The sequence below is a fragment of the Xenopus laevis genome, chromosome 2S (assembly GCF_017654675.1).
Source record: "Xenopus laevis strain J_2021 chromosome 2S, Xenopus_laevis_v10.1, whole genome shotgun sequence".
Lineage (NCBI taxonomy): Eukaryota > Metazoa > Chordata > Amphibia > Anura > Pipidae > Xenopus > Xenopus laevis.
In genome coordinates, this window is record NC_054374.1 from 165941237 (window position 1) to 165961594 (window position 20358).

At 44.9% G+C, this 20358-nt stretch overlaps 1 protein-coding gene across 2 annotated transcripts in view; it reads right to left on the reverse strand.

Moving 5' to 3' along the window:
• Positions 1–1028: 1028 nt before the first annotated feature.
• Positions 1029–20358, reverse strand: part of ppme1.S (protein phosphatase methylesterase 1 S homeolog) — a 34766-nt gene continuing 15436 nt past the window's right edge. For both annotated transcript variants that reach the window (XM_041584644.1, XM_041584643.1), the window contains exons 4-15: positions 18995–19087; positions 18012–18069; positions 17358–17409; positions 16323–16477; positions 15871–15961; positions 14370–14435; positions 13520–13649; positions 6354–6483; positions 5325–5369; positions 4172–4236; positions 3976–4043; positions 1029–2828 (exon numbers count right to left, since the gene is read on the reverse strand). In XM_041584644.1, coding sequence (XP_041440578.1) covers positions 2810–2828; positions 3976–4043; positions 4172–4236; positions 5325–5369; positions 6354–6483; positions 13520–13649; positions 14370–14435; positions 15871–15961; positions 16323–16477; positions 17358–17409; positions 18012–18069; positions 18995–19087 — 972 coding nt within the window. In that variant the 3' untranslated portion in view covers positions 1029–2809. The remainder of the gene's footprint in view (positions 2829–3975; positions 4044–4171; positions 4237–5324; positions 5370–6353; positions 6484–13519; positions 13650–14369; positions 14436–15870; positions 15962–16322; positions 16478–17357; positions 17410–18011; positions 18070–18994; positions 19088–20358) is intronic.

The window sequence follows — 20358 nt, forward strand, 5'->3', positions numbered from 1 at the left end:
AAGGGCTGTGGTTGCCTTGGGCTGGTACAGAAGCACAAAACATCATGTACAACATTTCTACCTACTTCTTTGGTTTAACTTTCCTTGTCCTTTTAGTTGGGTTCCCTATGGCTCTTTATGTACCACCTCTTGAGCTGGGTTTCCTATGATTATATTCTCTATACCCCTCCCCTTGTATTCCTTGAATTGGGTGCCCTCTAGCTATAGTCTATAGAATACAGTCTATAGTCTACAGGGGGGGCAAGTGTCCCAGGCCTGAAGGGGGGCCCGGCCGTGCTGCACTTTCAAAAGAGCCGGCGCCCCTTGACAGTGCCGAAGACGTGCGGCCATTTCCAAAGTCCCAAAGTCACGAAAGGAGGTGAAGTTGAAGTCCTGAAGCTACGAGTTCAATTCTACTTCACAACAATTTGTGTTTTTTTCTTTTTTTAATCCCTTGGCCACCAATGTATTATTTTAATATTCTATAGGCCTCTGCCACCAATGTTTTTAAAAAAAATATCTTTTAGGGCCCCAATTTTTTTAACTTGTAAGGGGGACCCTGGCGCCAATGTTTTTTAAAAAAATATTTTTTAGGGCCCCAATTTTTTTTAACTTGTAAGGGGGACCCTGGCGCCAATGTTTTTTAAAAAAATATTATTTGGGGCCCAATTTTTTTTTTTAACTTGTAAGGGGACCCCGGCACCAATGTTTTTTTTAAATTATACTTATAGGAGGGCCCTGTATGGGGAATCTTTCCTAAGCAGAAGAACATCAGCCTCTTTCTCCTGACAACTTCCTTGACTACTTGCTGGTCAGACTGGTGGGAAACTGACCAGCAGGTGGCGCTGTTGTAACAAAATTCATTCATAGTAACAGTACATGTATCCCTTAATAACTTGGAATAAAAACAAAATAAATAATGAATGTAAATTACAAAAGTGCTTAGAATAGCCCCCTCATCCATTTTACATTCACTTATCTTAAAGGTTTACTTATGCTTTAAAGAGACAAACACTAGTAGAGATGACCCAGGCACAGAAGAATAAACCTCAGTTTTACATTTTATTAATGAGATTCCCAAGGAGGAATCCACAGTAAGTACAGCTGTACAGTAAGTGATGATCCCCCCAGTACAAAGCTGCACCTTCTGCAATTTGTCTCCTTCTCAAACATCAGTCCGGCGTCTACTATGGAATTTATGGGGCTCAGACTTACCTACTTTATTAATATTGAGCCCCAGCAACCTAATTAAAGAGATTACATTCATTAAATAACAATAAACATCTCAACCCTATTCTTCCACCACTCCACTGTAAGTACCAGTTATGTGATGTCACTGAACTACAACTCCCCGCATCCCACCAGCCAACAACTAGAGGCTCACAATACACAGTCTGGTAGTTGTGTTTTGTCCCTGCATTGTAAATAATGTCCTACATGATTTCCTATTCCATTAAATATATACAAAAGTTACTTTGTCCCACTGAATTCAGAGTGAATTGCGGCTTTAGAGCTGTGCGTGGGCAGTCGGAACATGTTTCCCAGTGAGTCAGTTCCAGTTCTATAACATTGCAGGGCCAGTCAGAAAGCGTCAGGGCCAGTCAGAGAGCGTCAGGGCCAGTCGGAGAGCGTCAGGGCCAGTCGGAGAGCGTCAGGGCCAGTCGGAGAGCGTCAGGGCCAGTCGGAGAGCGTCAGGGCCAGTCGGAAAGCGTCAGGGCCAGTCGGAAAGCGTCAGGGCCAGTCGGAAAGCGTCAGGGCCAGTCGGAAAGCGTCAGGGCCAGTCGGAAAGCGTGTCAGGGCCAGTCGGAAAGCGTCAGGGCCAGTCGGAAAGCGTCAGGGCCAGTCGGAAAGCGTCAGGGCCAGTCAGAAAGCATCAAGGCCAGTCAGAAAGCGTCAGGGCCAGTCAGATGCGGCAGGGCCAGTTGGAAAAACCCTCAGAGTAAATTAGTGCTGGATCTGAGAATCAATTCTGCATCCAAACGGGTTTGCCATTTCCGTAGCTCTGTATTATTTCTGGCAGTTACAACATCAATTATAAAAATGGGGCAAAAAAAAAAAACGTTTTAATGGGTCGTATCCAGAACAGACTCACCAGAAGACCAAAAAATAGAAGTTCTCAAAAACCCAAAGATCCCATTATATCATCCGACGGCAGATGACAAGCGCAGCGGAGTTTACTAGCGGACAAGTGAAGCTTTATATATCGCTGTATAAATCTATTGGGCTTGTAACTCTGCAGGGATTGCAGAAAGCAAATGAAAGATCATGGAATGTTTCAGCTGATTCTCATTGGAAAGCTATAGGCAAGGAAACGAGATGAATCCATTAATAACTTATGGTAATGCAAGGTCTCCCCTTCCTTCCTGAATAGCTTGATTCCAATCTGTATTGAATAAGCAATGATGAGATTATCCTGCCCCCTACTGTCCCCCTCCCAACCCCAGAATGAACCATCCAGACCCCCCCTAAACCCTAACGGCAAAGCCTGTGCTGACGGAGCGCTGTGATTGGGACAAACATGGTGACTGGCGCTTTCTCAACCTGCCGGATTTGAAAGGATCCCCCCAATGATATCTTAAGGAGAAGGTTGGAGATGAGGAGATGATTATTGGAGGGGCCAGTGAGGGATGAGCATGTGATTAATGCACAGAGAGGGTCTCAGGAAGGAGCAAACTGCCGGACTGGGGGCTGCTTTCTCATTGGTTGGGGCTGCCTCCGGATAAAAACCCCCATTTCCACTTTTGTACCAGGCTCATGGTGAGAAGTTGGATCATCAGTTACTTCTGGTTTCAGACTATTTGCAGGTCCATTGGCCGCAGGCAGCAGGATACTAACAGGCGGGGAACACACTGAGGAGAGAACAGACGTACGTTACTGGGAGGCTCCAGCATGGAACACACACAAGATACTGACACTTCTATCAGGAGAACATTAAGAGAGTCTATGGGGCAGATTCCCTAAAGGGCAAAGTGACTAACGCTAGCGAAAATACGCCAGCGTGACGTCATTCAGACGCTTCGCAAATTTCATAACAGGCACAGGCATAACTTCGCTAGCGAAAGAGACAGATGCTAGCATCATTCGCAGGTGGATTTCCGTTCAAATTCACTAAGATGCAGATTGAACGTTACCTCATTCGCCAGACTTGCCTTTGCTAGCTCAAGAGAAGTGCAACGGAGTGCATACGACTTTCTCAATTTTTCGTGCAAAAAAAAAAAAAGAAAAACACTGGCGTCTTTTCCTTTTTTCAGAGTTATAGGCTGCAAAAGTCCTTACATTTTTTTTGGGGTAACCCCTACATTTCCTAACATATGGCACATAAACTATACAGTGGGCTCGTATGTAGGGCAATATAATAACTCTATTGTCTTTATTAAGGTTCCCTGGGCTTGTGTAATGTAATGAATTTGCTGCAACATATACGTCCATTCAACTTTATCATTTCCCGCCGTATGCAAATTTGGCAACGCTACAGCTTTGATTGTCAAAGTAATGCTAGCAAGAATTCGCCAGCGTCCTGGGCCTTGGACACAACTTCGCACTTTAGTGAATTAGCGCTGTCCTAGTAAAATTACGCCTGGCGAAGTGTTGCAATGGCTGAGAAGCCGTCGATGTCGAATTTTCACCGGTTAGGGAATTTGCCCCTATGTGTATATCTACATAAAGGGATACGGACACCATTCTCCACAACCACATGACTTATTACAGAAAATGTAATGGCGCTATTTTAGGGCTGAAAATCCGGACTCATAAGAGAAAATCAGGCAGTAACCAGACTTCCGCCTCATGGTAACGGCCTTATAAGTTTGGGGGCTTTATCTTTCTGGATCATATTGGGACATGGCCGGGGGTGGAGAAGGGTCAAATAATTGTATCAGACAGATTTGGTCTCCACTCAAAAGGCCAGTTCAGGCTCAGATCCGCTTGTCTGGTGAGCTGAAGAAACAAATGTGCCCATCAGGGAGAGTTCTGATGGTAGCCTAGATTTGCTCTCACCAATGGAATCCACCAACTGATTCTGTAAACCTGTGACGCAACAAGAATGTGGCGACTGCTTCTGCGACCTGGAAAGAAAACATACGGCCTGGAATTAGGAGCAAACTAAAGATCTTCCTCTGGCACCAATGGATCAAGTTCTCTCTTGTACACAAAGCAAAACAACAGAGATCTCAGATAACGTTAGAAGTCTCACCTTGTCTGGGGCATCTTCATGCACAGCATGTCCACACTGGGGAAGTACCTGCATCTGAAATTTTCCTGCAGCAGAACAAGAAATTAAGTGTTGAACCAACCTCTGCTTAAATGCATCAATTACACTATAACTATGGACTTATGGCAGCAAGGGACACCTAACATAAAGGTGCTAAATTAGCCTTTTTGTCTATAGGTCAGCCATTTCTGTGTTCTCTACAGAGCTGGGGGGCAGCTAGGTCGGTGCAATTAAGTCTTGTGCATTGCCCAAGGGGGTAGCTAGGAGGCTGTGCTATTTGAACTCAGCAATGGCTCTTATCTGTGCAAGATGGTGCCCGGAGGCATTGTAGATCAAGATTAAAGGACCAGTAACGTCAACATCTTTTTAAAAAAAATTAGTATAGAACCACCGAGACATATGTAACATTAAATTGAAAAGTCTTTACTAAAATATAACTTGCCGATTCTCCGCTTGCGCTCCTCTCCATCGTGCGGCGCTCGATTTCTCTTCCTTGGCTATCTCCTAAAGAAGGCAGGGAGGAGAAATTGAGCGCCGCACAATGGATCGTCGCCTTTTCTGAAGAAGTGGAGAATCGGTAAGTTATTTTTTATTAAGACTTTGCGATTTTAAAGTTACATATGTCTTGCTGTTTTTTTTTTTTTTTTTGTTCTATACAAACAATTTTTTTTTTTTTAAAAATTGACATTACTGGTCCTTTAAACTCTGCCTCTTAGGGCCCGATACACCACCCAACAGAAAATCTCCTCTCCCATGCCCCAAATATACCTGCAATTTCACTCCTGTTGGAATCTTCACTGGTGGCACATGGGGAGATTTAGTTGCCTGTGATAAATCTTCGCTACTGCAGGCGACTAATCTCCATGAAACGCATACCCACCAACAAGAATGCGAATGCCGGTGGGATGGCATACATGTCGCTTCGGTTTTCTGAAGTTTTCCTTCTGAGGCAACTTGCCTCACAAGGAAACTTCTCTGGTATTTACCCGAAAATGCAGGAGGCATATATTTATTAAGTAGCGGGGATCACCAAACGTAATGAGTTTTACCTGTAGTGATTGCAACGAACCTAGTGACACAATCACATCAATGATTTAGGAGTCTGAACCCTTCCAGTTACCCTCACCCCTCTCACCTTGCATCTGTCCTATTGTCAGGTCTTTGTCCAGTCGATCGACACCTACGGGATTAAAAAGTAAAAATTCAGTAACATTCAGAGCTGGCTCAAGGAGCTTTGGCACCCAAATTATGGGGGTTAATCTGTGCCAACCCCCCAAAACAATAGCATTACATGCAGTCTGGCAGATTTAGTGTCAGACAGAGACTGGCTTAATCTGGAAGGTTTAGGAGCCGTTAGTGGAAGTTAAATTGATTTGGACAATAAAACTGACAGAATTTACTGCAGGTGTGACTCGCACGTCCCCAACTGCCACACAGTCACTACCTATTTCCACACATTGTGGTATTATTATGCAAATGAGCAATACTAACAATGTAGCATGTAGTCTCAGTATGCAGAAAATTCAAGAATAGGAAGAGTCAAACTACTAGCAAAGGAGTAGCCCAAGTATTTATAAAGTTAAAAAAACTATTAGGCTTATGTGTGTCCTTATATAGTTTTTAAATTTATAAATTCCTATACTGCAAAAAAAGGACTGGCAAACACTTTACTTATAACTTTCTTTTTCTTTATTTTTGATTTATGATTTTTTGCTCAAAGACCAGAGCCACACACCACTGTGTATAAGTTTATTAGACCCAAGTTCTCCTCAAAATGTAGAAGCAGCAATACCCTGACAGGAAAAGGAAAGCCTGTATTTACTTGCGGGTGCTAAAAGTCAGGAACCCCTAAGTGACTGTATATACTTACCTGAAACCCCTGGGCCGGTGATCCTATAAGCAGAAATCTGCACCGGTCCAGGGTTCTTCCAGCAAGTACCACAGAGCTCTGGTGCAGTTTTCTTCTGATAGGAGCACCAGGCCAGGGTTTCAGGTAAGTATATATGATCACTTGGGGGTACCTAACTTTTAGTAAATAGGCCTTTCCTTCTCCTTTATTTCACATTCACTGTTCCTTCAATAAACATTATGCAACAGCAGACAACAATTTATTTTGTAGTGCAGGTATTGTGGTTGTGGCTGATCAATATGGTGCACTGCTCACCTGCTAGCAACAACTGCTTGGGAATTGCACAGCTGAGGAAAAGGTTGGAGAGGCCTCTAAACCATCCCTCCCAGTACTTCTCTGTTTTCGAGAGCTCAATCCTCCAGGTGTACGGCCGCTCTTTCTTGGTCTTTGAATTAAAAGAGAGACGTTAAAAGGAATTTACCACCAAACTTAAGTCACAAGCAGGAGCCCTTAAAGGGGAACTATCGCGAAAATTAAATATAAGCTGAATCATACTGAAATAAGAAACTTTCTAAATACAATCAATTAAATATTTTGTATTGTTTTTAAAATAATCAAGTTCATCTTCACTATTCATTCTGTCTTCATGCAGCAGTTGGGTGTCAGATGATTGTTCCAATTTATCTTATAGGGGGGGGGGGCTCCTTTTGCCTAGAAGATATTTTAGAGCTCACTCTATTAAACTCACCAGACATCATGTCTCTCTACATGCAGGATTTGTGCAAAAGGCAGTTATTTTGTTAGATTTTGTTTGTGCTGGAATCAGTTATTTGAGTGAGCTCTAATACATCTGCTAGGAAAGGAGCCCCCCCCCTATAAGATACAGTATATTGGATCATTCATCTGACACCCAACTGCTGCATGAGGAGATAATAAAGAGAAACAGATGCTGATAGAGGAATAGATAAACTTGATTATTTCAGAAACAATGCAGAATTTTTAATTGATTGTAATAAGAAAGTTTCTCATTTAGAATGCTGAAGCTTATAATACATTTTTATTTTTGTGATAGTACCCCTTTAAGTCAAGGATCACCAAGAAGGTATTTTACATAGTTACTGAGTTAAATTGGGTTGAAAAAAGACAAAGTCCATCAAGTTCAACCCCTCCAAATGAAAACCCAGCCCCATACACACACCCCTCCCTACTGTCACATAAAACAGGATTTTTTGATACTTACCGTTAAATCTGTTTCTCTGTAGTCGATAGGGGGACACAGGGACCTTAGGGGTTTAAGCTCCATCCTCCAGGAGGCAGGACACTTATGAAAATTATTCAGGGGGCGTGTCTGGACAGCCAGCTTAACCCCACACACATACGAATTCCAATCAGTTTGTACCAAAGATACTGCTATAATAACTATAAAAACCATAGCCGAATGGCAGAACAGGAAGGAAAAAACAGGAAGAGTATTCCCAATAGACCAACGTGGTCAACATTCCTCAAGGGACGGGAAGCCCTGTGTCCCCCTATCGACTACAGAGAAACAGATTTAACGGTAAGTATCAAAAAATCCTGTTTTCTCTGTCGTCTCTGGGGACACAGGGACCTTAGGGGACTTAACAAAGCAGCCCCAGACAACGGGTGGGATTGAGGAATTGAACTGAATTAGTGAGGACACATGTTACTGCACTACAGAGTGCAGCACTTTGCGGCCAAACGCCGCCTCCGCTGAGGAGTACGTGTCAAGATTGTAGAATTTTGAGAAGGTATGAACGGAGGACCAGGTGGCCGCTTTGCATATCTGCTCAACCGACGCAGAGTTGCGCCATGCCCAGGAAGCTCCGACTGCTCTTGTAGAGTGAGCTCGTACATTCAAGGGCGGAACCTTCCCCTTGGATAAGTAGGCTTGTCGTATCGTTTCTTTGATCCACCTCGCAAGCGTTGCTTTTGATGCTGCAAGACCTTTTTTAGGGCCCGCTGGCAGTATAAACAAGGAAGTAGAACGCCTAAACGGTCTTGAACGTTCCACGTACCACCGAAGTGCTCTGACAACATCTAATTTATGTAATCTGCTCTCCTTGTCGTTCTTTGGATTAGGGCAGAGGGTTGGTACTACTATTTCTTGGTTGATGTGAAATTGAGTTACCACTTTAGGCAGAAAGGAAGGTAGAGTTCTGAGTACGGCTTTGTCCCTGTGGAATATGAGGTATGGTTCATCAGATGACAAAGCGCCGAGTTCAGACACCCGTCTGGTTGAGGATATCGCCATCAGGAACAGGACTTTCTTAGTCATAATTGATTCGGGAACAGATCCCAGGGGTTCAAACGGCGGATCGAGTAGCGCTTCGAGAACAAGGTTCAAGTCCCACCCTGGGACTGGAGATCGGAATGGAGGTTTGAGATGTTGCACTCCCTGCATGAAGGTCCGAATGGAGTCGTCTAATGCCAATCTCGACTGAAGGAGTACAGACAAGGCGGATATCTGTACCTTGAGAGAGCTGAACTTAAGGTTAAGTTGAAGACCCCTCTGAAGAAAGGACAGTATCCTAGGGATGTTGAGTTCTAGAAATGGGAACCCCGCCTCGGTGCACCAGTCGTGGTAGGAACGCCAAATTCGGTGATATGATCTAGATGAAGTTGTTTTTCGGGCTTTTAGCATGGTGGAAATGACGTCTTCCGACAGGCCTTGTTTTCTCCAGATGTCGGATTCAATAGCCACCCCGTCAAAAGGAACAGGCCCGGGTTGTGGTGGGCTATGGGCCCTTGAAGGAGAAGGTCTGGTCTGGGAGTCAGTCGCATCGGTTGGGCCACCGACATCTCCTGCAGGTCTGAGAACCATGTCCGTCGTGGCCAAAAGGGAGCCACGACGATTACGGTGATTTGTGACTGTCTGATCTTCTTTAGTACCCGGGGTAGCATTGGAAGAGGAGGGAAGACATACGCTAGGCTGAAGCGCCAGGATTGAGTCATCGCATCTGTCCCTGCTGCTGTCGGATCCCGACAGCGGGCAAAATACCGGGGTACCTTGTGATTGTGTCTGGATGCCATGAGGTCTATTTGTGGACATCCCCATTGATGTACTAGCTGGGCAAAGACTTCCGGGTGCAGTTCCCATTCCCCGGGCTCTATTTGATTTCGGCTGAGGTAATCCGCTTTTGTGTTGGATACCCCCGGAATATGGATTGCAGACAACCTCACGTTGTTGACTTCTGCCCAGTGTAATATTTGCTGAGCCTCCGCTAGTGCCGCTTTGCTGCGGGTACCTCCCTGGCGGTTGATGTATGCCACTGTTGTGGCGTTGTCGCTCTGTACCCGTACAGGCCTTGTTTGAAGAGGCTGGGTCCATCCTCCGAGTGCCAGTCTCACAGCTCTTAGTTCTAGTACGTTGATTGGGAGTTTCGACTCTTCTGCGGACCACAGCCCTTGTGCGGATAGGTTGTTCCAGGTCGCTCCCCATCCCTGCAAGCTTGCGTCCGTGGTAACGACTGTCCAGTCTGGTGTCGCCCAGGACAGACCCGTGTTGAGGTTGGATGGCTTCAACCACCATAGGAGAGACCTCCTGGTCTGTTGGGAGAGCGAAAATGTTCGGGATAGTGGTCCCCCTTTCCAAACAGCAAGTATGTTGGACTGTAAGGGACGAAGATGTATCTGTGCAAATGGTACTGCCTCTATGACTGAGACCATCACACCTAGAACCCGCATGGCTGCCTGTATCGTGATCTTTTGGGGTAGAAGGAGGCGTTTTGTTTGTTCTCGGAGTCTCGTCTGTTTGTCGTGAGGGAGACAGACTAGTTGAGTGATTGTGTTGAATTCCAGTCCCAAAAAGGTCATCTGGTGACTGGGGTGCAGGTTCGATTTCGACCAGTTCACTGTCCAACCGAAGTCTTGGAGCATAGAGATTGCCAGAGATAGATCTTGTTTTGCTTTTGTTGTAGTTCTGGCTTTTATGAGCAGGTCGTCCAGGTAGGGAGTGATTGATATCCCTTGTAGACGTAAGGCCGCTGCCGAAACTGCCATCAACTTGGTGAATACTCGCGGAGCTGTTGACAGTCCGAATGGAAGAGCCACAAATTGGTAATGGTTGTTGGCAAAGGCAAATCGCAGATAGCGGTGGTGCGGGGGCCAAATCGGTACATGGAGGTACGCGTCCTTTATGTCTAAGGACATCAATAGTTGACCCTCTTCCATGCCCCTGATCACTGAGCGTAAAGTCTCCATTTTGAATCGAGTTGATCTGATGAATTTGTTGAGAAGTTTGAGGTCTAGAACGGGTCTGAAGGTTCTGTCTTTCTTTGGAACTATGAAAAGATTGGAGTAGAACCCCGAGAATCGTTCTTGAGAGGGCACAGGCACTATGACTCCCGCTATTTCCATATCGGTGATGCATTTGAGGAAGGCTTGGGCCTTGGTGCTGTTGCATGGCACTCTGGACATGAAAAATTTGTTGGGAGGAGTGACAAAGAAGTCGATGTGGTACCCTTCTGACACTATTTCTTTGACCCAAGCGTCTGAAGAGTGTCGAATCCATGCCTCCCGGAATCGCAGTAACTTTCCTCCTATGAGTTCCCTTGATTCCGGAAGGATTAGACAGTCAGGCTGTTGTGGATTTCTCATTTGAAGGCTTGTTGTGAGTCTTGGTGGACTTCCAGGTTGGACGTCCCCTGTCGTTGGGTTTTGATCGAAAGTGAGATCTAGGAGGGGACTGGTTTCTTCTGTGAAAACGACCGCTGTGGCCTCGAAAAAATCTACCTCGCCTGGAAGAAGAGGTCGGTCTGCTTTTGGCTTGTGGGAGAAAGGTACTCTTCCCCCCAGTCGCTTGGGAAATTATTTTTTCCAGCTCTTCGCCAAACAATCGTTGTCCTTTGAATGGAAGTGAAGTAAGAGACTTCTTGGAGCTGACGTCCGCTGACCAACTTTTAAGCCACAAAATCCTTCTCGCTGCTACTGATAGCGCTGAGGTCCTGGCTGTAGATTGGGCGGCGTCTAGGGTTGCGTCGCAAAGATAAGCTGATGCATCTACGACAGAAAGGAGGGATGCTGCGAGTTCCGATCGGGGTACTCCCTCCTGTATATCTCGGAGAAGGGCCTCCGCCCATGCCTGTATGGCTCTGGAGACCCACGCTGAAGCTAGTAATGGTTGTAGTGCGGCCCCCGAGGCGGAGTAAATGGCTCTAAGGGTTCCTTCCATTCGTCTGTCGGCAGAATCTTTAAATGCTGCAGCATCGGTAACCGGCAGAGTCGTGGATTTGGACAGACGGGATACTGGAGCATCTACCGTTGGAGGGGTGAACCATTTATCAACCAATTCCTTAGGAAAGGGATAGGATTTAGAAAATTTCTTGGAGGCTTGAAATTTTCGTTCTGGAAAATTCCACTCTTCTTGTATCAAGTTGGTCAGTTGATCGTGTGCGGGAAAGCAGGTTACGGATTTCTGTTTCCGTTTGAATAGACCTGTGGACTGACCTTTCACCTCCTGTGCCGGGGAGATATTAAGTACCTCGAGAACTCCCTTAATGATACCATCAACGTCGTGTTGTGTATCTTTGTCTGTACTGTCCCCTTGTGGTTCCTCATCTTCCGATGGTGCATCAGATGGGGGAATTTCCCCTTCTGACTGAGAGGAGCTCTGATCTTCTGATGAATCAGCAGACATATAGTGAGCAGTGACAGGATTCTTAGGGCTATCTACTCTCTTGCGTTTTCCCTTGTGTTTTTGGCTGAGTTTGGAGAGAACTTTCCCCAAATTATCTGCGATGACGGGTAGTCCCTGCAGGGAGGCTAGGGACTGAGAAAGATGTAAAGCCCAAAGTGGTGCATTTTCCTCCTGGGTAACAGTTTCTCCAGTATCCTGGGAAGTGCCCTGAGGATCTAAGAGCAGAGGGCTCTGTTGTGAGAGAGACACTTGAGTGGAGGTTGACATTTGCGCTGTTGAGCAGGATGTGCACAGCGGTTCACTCTGACCCCCCCTAAATTTTGTCTGACAATTTGTGCAGGCATAATGTGAAACCTGCGCCGTTGCCGGGGTTTTCCCCCCCGCCCTAGGGAATAGGCCCCTGCCTTACCTTCTGCCATCCTGCCAGTCAGTGCAACACTGGGGTTTTTCACCCCTGTTGGAAAAGGTAGGCGTGTGGATTGTTGGCTGTGGTCGTCCACACTGCCTTCCCTGTGGTAAGGAACGGGTTAACCTCAGTCTGGGGTTATGGTGCAGTGACTGGGTGTCGTGCGTGCTATTGGAGCGCACCGGTGCTAGAGGTACTGTGCTGGAGTTCGCGCCGAGTGATCGCCAAGATGGCGCCGTTTCGCGCGCTTCTCACAGAAGTTTTCCCTCAACCAAGATGGCGCCGTGCGCCTCCCCGCGACTGCGCGCCCTTTTTTCCAACTGCAGTGTAAAGAGAAGAGAGGGCGCGCCAGCCGCAGCGCTAGAAAAACTATCCTCCTCCCTCCAGAATGGAGGTCAGCAGCTGGACCTGACCGCCCGTGTCTGCACCGCGTCGCTAGAGACGCAGATAGACTGGCAAGCGGTGATGAGGAGAGAGGGGTGGGGAATGGCGGCGCAATTGTAGCGTATCAAGCCGTGTAGGTAGAGCTTGAATTGCACTGTGGGCTGGGGGTGTGGGGAGAACCTTTTCCGAGTTCTGGTCCCTGGGTTAAGAGGGATTATACTTACCCAGCAACCCTTACCTCCCTCAGCCTTGTCCACCGGTCAGACCTCTGAACCTATAGGGAACAGGTTGTGTCTTGGGGGGTCTGCTCAGCCGTTTTCGGGCTGTGATGTCGACCCCACGGTGGAATCCCTCGTAGGAGGTGTGTTCTCAGGCAAGCAAGTTTTATCACTGCTTCCGAAATCACCTGCTGTCGTTTCTGATGAAGAATAAGGTTTTTCCCCATCAGCAATAGTCCATCCTCCAGGTAGCAGGACACTTAAAAAACTGATTGGAATTCGTATGTGTGTGGGGTTAAGCTGGCTGTCCAGACACGCCCCCTGAATAATTTTCATAAGTGTCCTGCCTCCTGGAGGATGGAGCTTAAACCCCTAAGGTCCCTGTGTCCCCCAGAGACGACAGAGAAATGATATATCCCCATATCTATACTAACTATAGAGTTTAGTATCACAATAGCCTTTGTATTATGTCTGTCCAAGAAATCATCCAAGTCCCTCTTATAGTCATTAACTGAATCATCACCCGGCAGTGCATTCCCCAACCTCACTGTCCTCACTGTGATGAACCCCCTACTCTGTTCCTTTAAATGAAACTTCTTTTCCTCTAGTCTGAAGGGGAGGCCTCTGGTACGTGATTCTCTTTATGGGTAAAAAGGTCCCCTGCTATTTGTCTATAATGTCCTCTAATGTACTTGTACAGTCTAATCATGTCCCCTCACAAGCGCCTTTTTTCCAGATTTTTTTTTGCAAGACAGAACTTTATCTTGCTTAAAATATCTTGTTTTGTGTGTTCCCAGCCAATCAAACAGCAGCTTACGTCTGTATCATCCTCCTTCTTCCTCTTGTTGATAGACTGACCACCATTTTCCTCCTCGTCCTCCTCTTCTTCTTCAATGATGCCTTCTACTATAGCTTTGGGCCCCTCAGGAGTTGTTGCCTCTTCACACCTTAAGAGTGGAGAATTGTCACTCAGGAATTGCAAATTCCAAATACAAGTATAACAACATTACTAGAAGTGATAATCCCACCGCTGCCCGGATAGTTGTCCAGTATCTCAAATCAACCCAACTGCCCTATTCAGTTTGGCACAAATGGCTACGGTGGCTCTTTAGAAGGTGCCAATTTCAACTCTCCCCAACTATTCAGTGCCAGTCAGGAGTAAATATGGACCTGCGTGCCTCAGGGTTCCTAATACTACTGTCATGGAACCATTCCTATCTTCAGAATAAGCTCTTGTGAACTACACTCCCAGAATCCTCAGATAGTCTTCTGCACGTCTGCTTTGAATCTACTCTGTGTATTGAGATAACAGTCAATTACCTATAGTTGTTAGCATATGAAAGAAGTGAACCAGCTCTGAAATGTTACAGACACTTTTCACTATATACACCATCCCTCACAAGCAGAGAGAAGATCAACTGGTGGGGAGCATTGGGGTTTCCGACTAAGTCGTAGCCCTGCATTCTGCAAAGAGTGGGGGTGCAGAGCAGATGGCTTTGCTTTAACTCCCTACAGAAAGCTCTCCAGATTTATATTTGGGGCCATCATTGCACTGCAGTGGGGCTCCCATATCTCAGGTAATTCAGGTAAACATCACCTACTCCACTCTATATTGCAAACAGGAAAATGAGACCGTTCTGTACTACATGCATTTATTATAAACGTACTGTTTGATCTGGCCAGCCATTGAAACTCGTGCTGACTCCAGGTTCCTGATTTGGCCACTTTTTACACTAAAAGAAGAAAAAATGTGTTAAAACTATAATCTCCGAGCACTGCTGCTTTTCTTCTGCACAATGCAGCAGACATTTATTTGAAACAATGGTATCATGACCCTAAGTTACGAGTGACTCAAATTTGTGCCTCTAGTGCGCAAATTGGCCTTTATTGTTTTTCCTCAATACAAAGGAAATAATTTACTGCAAGTAAAAGAACAGTTGCTGAGCACAAGGTGCGGCTGATATGGGTCTGCTACTAGGCGGTATCTGCAGGAACTAGGGGCTTTGCTATATATATTTATTTGTTTTTATTCCAAGACATTAAGGGATACATGTACTGTTAATATGAATGAATTTTGTTACAACAGCGCCACCTGCTGGTCAGTTTCCCACCAGTCTGACCACCAAGTAGTCAAGGAAGTTGTCAGGAGAAAGAAAGAGGCTGCTTAGAATAGCCCCCTCATCAATTTTACATTCACTTATTTTAAAGGTTTACTAATCCTTTAAAGGAAAATTATACCCCCAAAATGAATACTTGAGCAACAGATAGTTTTATATCAAATTAAAGTGGCATATTAAAGAATCTTACCAAACTGAAATATATATTTAAGTAGATTTTGCCCTTTTACATCTCTTGCCATGAACCCCCATTTTGTGATGGTCTATGTGCTGCCTCAGAGATCACCTGACCAGAAATACTGCAGCTCTAACTGTAACAGGAAGAGATCACCTGACCAGAACTACTGCAGCTCTAACTGTAACAGGAAGAGATCACCTGACCAGAAATACTGCAGCTCTAACTGTAACAGGAAGAGATCACCTGACCAGAAAAACTGCAGCTCTAACTGTAACAGGAAGAGATCACCTGACCAGAAATACTGCAGCTCTAACTGTAACAGGAACGGACGATCACCTGACCAGAAATACTGCAGCTCTAACTGTAACAGGAAGAGATCACCCGACCAGAAATACTGCAGCTCTAACTGTAACAGGAAGAGATCACCTGACCAGAAATACTGCAGCTCTAACTGTAACAGGAAGAAGTGTGGAAGCAAAGGACACAACTCTGACTGTTAATGGGCTCATGTGACCTAACAAGTATAGTTTGTTTGTGTGCGCTGTGAATCCTACGATCCCAGGGGGCGGCCCTTATTTTTTAAAATGGCAGTTTTCTATTTATGATTATCCAATGGCACATACTACAAAAAAATTATATTATATTATAATGAAAATGGTTTATTTACATGAAGTAGGGTTTTACATGTGAGCTGTTTTATGCAATATATTCTTATAGAGACCTACATTGTTTGAGGGCTATAGATTTCCTTTAATATAAATTTAAGAAAAAAATGTATATTTCCTACAAATTAGGTGGCCCTAAAATAACTTTGTGGTTAAGTCACTTGCAGGAAGCTTTATAAACGTGTGCTTATAATAATAAAGAACTAACCTCCATTCAATAGCATTTTCCAAAGATTTGAATGTTTTTGGGCGGCTCCTTAAGAAGTTCTGCATACTGTTTAGTGCGTCCATGGCGGTGCCTTCATATAGCGGAAACAATAATGAACAATGGTATTAGTCCTGTTTCTGGTAATTAGCAATTTTCCATCCTTTTTAAAGAGATTACATTTTTACCCAAGGTTTCATTGACTTATTTACTTTGAAAAGTTCAGTGGTTGTGTTTGCTCTGCCTCAGCTGAACGTTCCACTCTCATAGCTCAATCACAGGCACCTCCAGGTTGTTTTTATCCAACAAAATAATGTTTTTATTTAACAAAATCCTCGAAATAGCAGACACAGTGTTAATGTGGTCACTTACTGGCTTGTGACGTAATTCATATTTGTCATGTAATCCAAAAAATATATATATTCTTTAGCCAATCATGTGAGGTTGTACTGTACCTTCAACAACGTCAATCACACACAGGCCCAATAAGCTCGGCACCAGGTTTGCAGCCGCAGTATGAACTGCTATAGCTCCGCCCATACTGTGACCGATAAGCATGATGGGAGGAGGCAAGTCTCCATATAAGGCTTCCACAACATTCCCAATGTCCCTGTGAATAGAGGAGAAGTAGGTTACCCACCTAAAAAAAGCTCTGAAAAGCTGAGCTATTGGAGATGGAACACATAATCAATACATTTGGCTCAGCCTGGTCCTCTGTTTAAATAGATTGTGCACATATCTAACATAGTGCAACCTCTGCTCCACCTGTTATTGGACAGCTACCATTAGGCAAATCACTTTGCCCATCAAATGTCCTTAACAATTGTACCATTCTCTAGGGATATATCTATGATTTTATTCAGGTGTATATTGTATGTGTGCCTCTATTTATGGCTCAGCAGCCTTAGCACATTAGGTTTGGATTGGCATCGCCTACTAAGGGTATTTATACACATATAGAAACTCTTGCACATTTACCTAGAGAGTTCTATGGAAAGCTTTTCTCTGTTACTTATACGGCTCTAGCTTTGTACCAGACTTGCTTTTAATTAGTCCTTAGAACGATGAGCCTCTACTGTGCAAGAACAAGCCCCGGGGGAGATACAGCCATGCACAGCAGGGCCCAGGGAGCTCAGAAAGAGACAAGGGGGCTCATTTATAACTGGACCAATTTGAACCTGGGCTGTAACCTAGTGATTAGCTTTTTTCATCCAGCTGCAGGTTGAAAAGAGAAAGCAATCATTTGATTGTTGCCATAGGTTACTGCCCAGATGCAAATTTGCCCAGTAAAGGAGTTTGGAAAGTAACAGCTCAGGGTGAGGAGACAGAACCAAAGGGATGTTCTCAGTTGGGTACAAATGGCTTATCAGATGTACCAATAGGTAATGGGAAGCAGGCCCAAGAGGGGCAAAGGGCAGTGTAAAAAGGAACAAGGGAGCCCCCAGTTGAGATTCGAGGGGGTCTGGTTTTCTCTTCTCTCCGTCACTGACCTGGCCATTGTCTCTGCAGAGAGCTCCTCTGGATTCCTTACTTTTGTTTCACCTTGAAAAGAGATAGGAACATATATTAGGGATTACATTTACAGAAAGAGTCCCGTGGGTATAGGAGATAATGATAGGTATCGTTGCCACCCATAGCCTCTACAAAAACTCTACTCAGCACAGTCATATACATGTACCTAAGCACTCTCCGTATCTCATCAAGCCTCCCACAATTCTCAGAAAACCATAAAAATGCACATAGGCTCAGCAGGATTTGCTATTGGGATGCAGATGGAGGCAAATCAACATTTCAGCTGTCACAGTTATATTTAAAACATAAAATATGCTGGTGAATTAAATCTGGTAACTAGAGGAGGGTGGCACAAGCTGCATTGGTTGGGATATTGCTGTACAATCTCTGCAACTCCCAGCAGCCCTGCATTTGGTATATTTTGATGCATGAGCTGCACATGTGCCAAGAGAAAGATGTGACACATGACAGTTACTTAAAGTGCCATTTCTGCCCAGTTTCTATTCTAGCACAAGGCTGTCCAACTGGGGGCCCATGGCCTTGAGAAGGGAATTTTACATGACATGATCATTTGTATATAGAATATGTATATGTATATGTAATGTCCCATGTGTATAAAGAACAATACATACCATGGCCCCTCTGATCTATTGCCAGCACTCGGCAGCGTATTCTGCTGGTTATTGCAGTCTGCAGAAAACACAACATTCATATTAACATATGGGCAGCCTGGAGCATCTCACAGTTCAGCCCCTCTAGACCACTTAGAGTGCCTTTCTCTGGGTCGTACACAGCCAGCAGGCTAGTAGCACTCCAACCTCACAGGGAAACAAACTCTCACCCCAAAATGGCATTTGGAATCCTCTATGCATTAATTGCTTACACTGGATACGTCATTATGTATAACCTATTCTCTCTAAAGGAATTTAATCCATCATTGAATTTCTCATAAATACCATAAAATCGCCCCCCTCTCTTGGGGAATCCCATAATGACTGCCCTAACAGGAAAGAGCCCCTTCCTATGCTGATGGTGATATCTCCTTTCCTCCCCACCAATGAATCACTCATTCCCCTCTCTTGGTAGGGAATCCCATAACCTGACTGTCCTTACAGTAAAGAACCCCTTCCTATGCTGATGGTGAGATTTCCTTTCCTCCCCACCAATGAATCACTCATCCCCCCTCTCTTGGTAGGGAATCCCATAACCTGACTGTCCTTACAGTAAAGAACCCCTTCCTATGCTGATGGTGAGATCTCCTTTCCTCCCCACCAATGAATCACTCATTCCCCCTCTCTTTGTAGGGAATCCCATAACCTGACTGTCCTTACAGTAAAGAACCCCTTCCTATGCTGATGGTGAGATCTCCTTTCCTCCCCACCAATGAATCACTCATTCCCCCTCTCTTTGTAGGGAATCCCATACCCTGACCCCTTTCTATACCGATAGTGAAGTCAAATGAAAGCTGCTCACTATGAGGGAAACATAGACAAGTTGATGTAGTCCTTTCTCAATGGGTCCCTGTAGGCAGTATAATCTGATTGATGAAATGAAGCTGATTTGGCCCAGTGAGTAGGTGGCTGAATATGGGCAGGTTTAGATTGTATGTACTTACAGTAAACACAGCCCAGGAAAGTGCAGAGTGACCACCTCCGTGCAATAAAAGCAACACTGGCCCCTCAGAGCCGCTCCTGTAAACACGAAAGCTGTGTGCAAAGATAAGGATAATGTGGGGCTTTGAATTTTCAGACAGTTTGTTGTATACATTGCTGAAAGAGGCTGATGTTCTTCTGCTTAGGAATAAAATTAGAACCCTTTCTCACATCTTTCCTAAGCAGAAGAACATCCGACAACCCTTCCACTATGCTTGAAGCTGTGAACATGGGCTCATTGGAGGCTCTGGCAAAATTACTATATAGAGGATCCTCATTACATTGCTCAATGACTACACCAATGGCTACAGTAGTGGACTTGTTCCAAAAAGCACTTAAGATTGTCCATAAGGCAAGACCTGTGTGGTCCTGTTGGACGCCTCTTTGGGGGAACAGAGATCTCCCACACTTCAGGGATCTACCAGATGTAAGTTGCTGGGCAAGTCGGGGAGTTAAAACCTTGAATGGTATTGTAGCGAATGGGGACTTGAAGCAATTCCAGAGCTTTCAAGGCACTAACCAATTACCGCACCATGTTTTTCCGGTACCTCCAGCTCAGGCATGCCTTTACAACCCAATTTCCTAGTAGACCCATTGAAATAGTTGAGACTACTCTAGAAGTTTATTTGAGAAAAGAGGACCTAAGGAAACCTACCACCTGGTTCTATGTCATACTGAAACAGGCTAGCCCGGATCCTCTAGAGAAAATGAGGAATAAATGGTCTAGATATATTCCAGGCCTGGAGGAGGAGATGTGGACAGAGGCACTGAGACAGGTCCCAGATATTACCATATCTGTCAGAGACAGGTATATTCAAAATAAGTTTCTGAACAGAGTGTACCTCACACCATATAGACTTGCAAAACTATATCCTATGGTTTCAGACCAATGCATCAAATGTAACCAGGAGGTAGGCAAAGTTATACATGTATTCTGGGAATGCCTGAAAATTCAAGGGTTCTGGGAGGGGGTCCGGCAACACACCTCTCTAGTCTTGGATGTCCCACGTTTCAGAAACCCATTGGTTTGTCTTTTGGGAGTAATGGACAATTTGGGTTTGAAGTCTAAGGTCAAACTTTGCTATCTACAACTTTTATACTATGTAAATAAAATCTATCCTTTTACATTGGAAATCAATTGACCCCCTACCGTTGCCTTCTGGAGGGGACAGGTTAACAATATCTTGCCTTACCAAAAATTGGTTTATATAACTAGGGGGTGCCACAAAAAGTTCGAGGGCATTTGGGGCACTTGGTTGGAATATGAAGACACTCACTAATATTGTGTTTTGTATGAGAGGGTACTTTGACTGATGGTTCTGCTTTC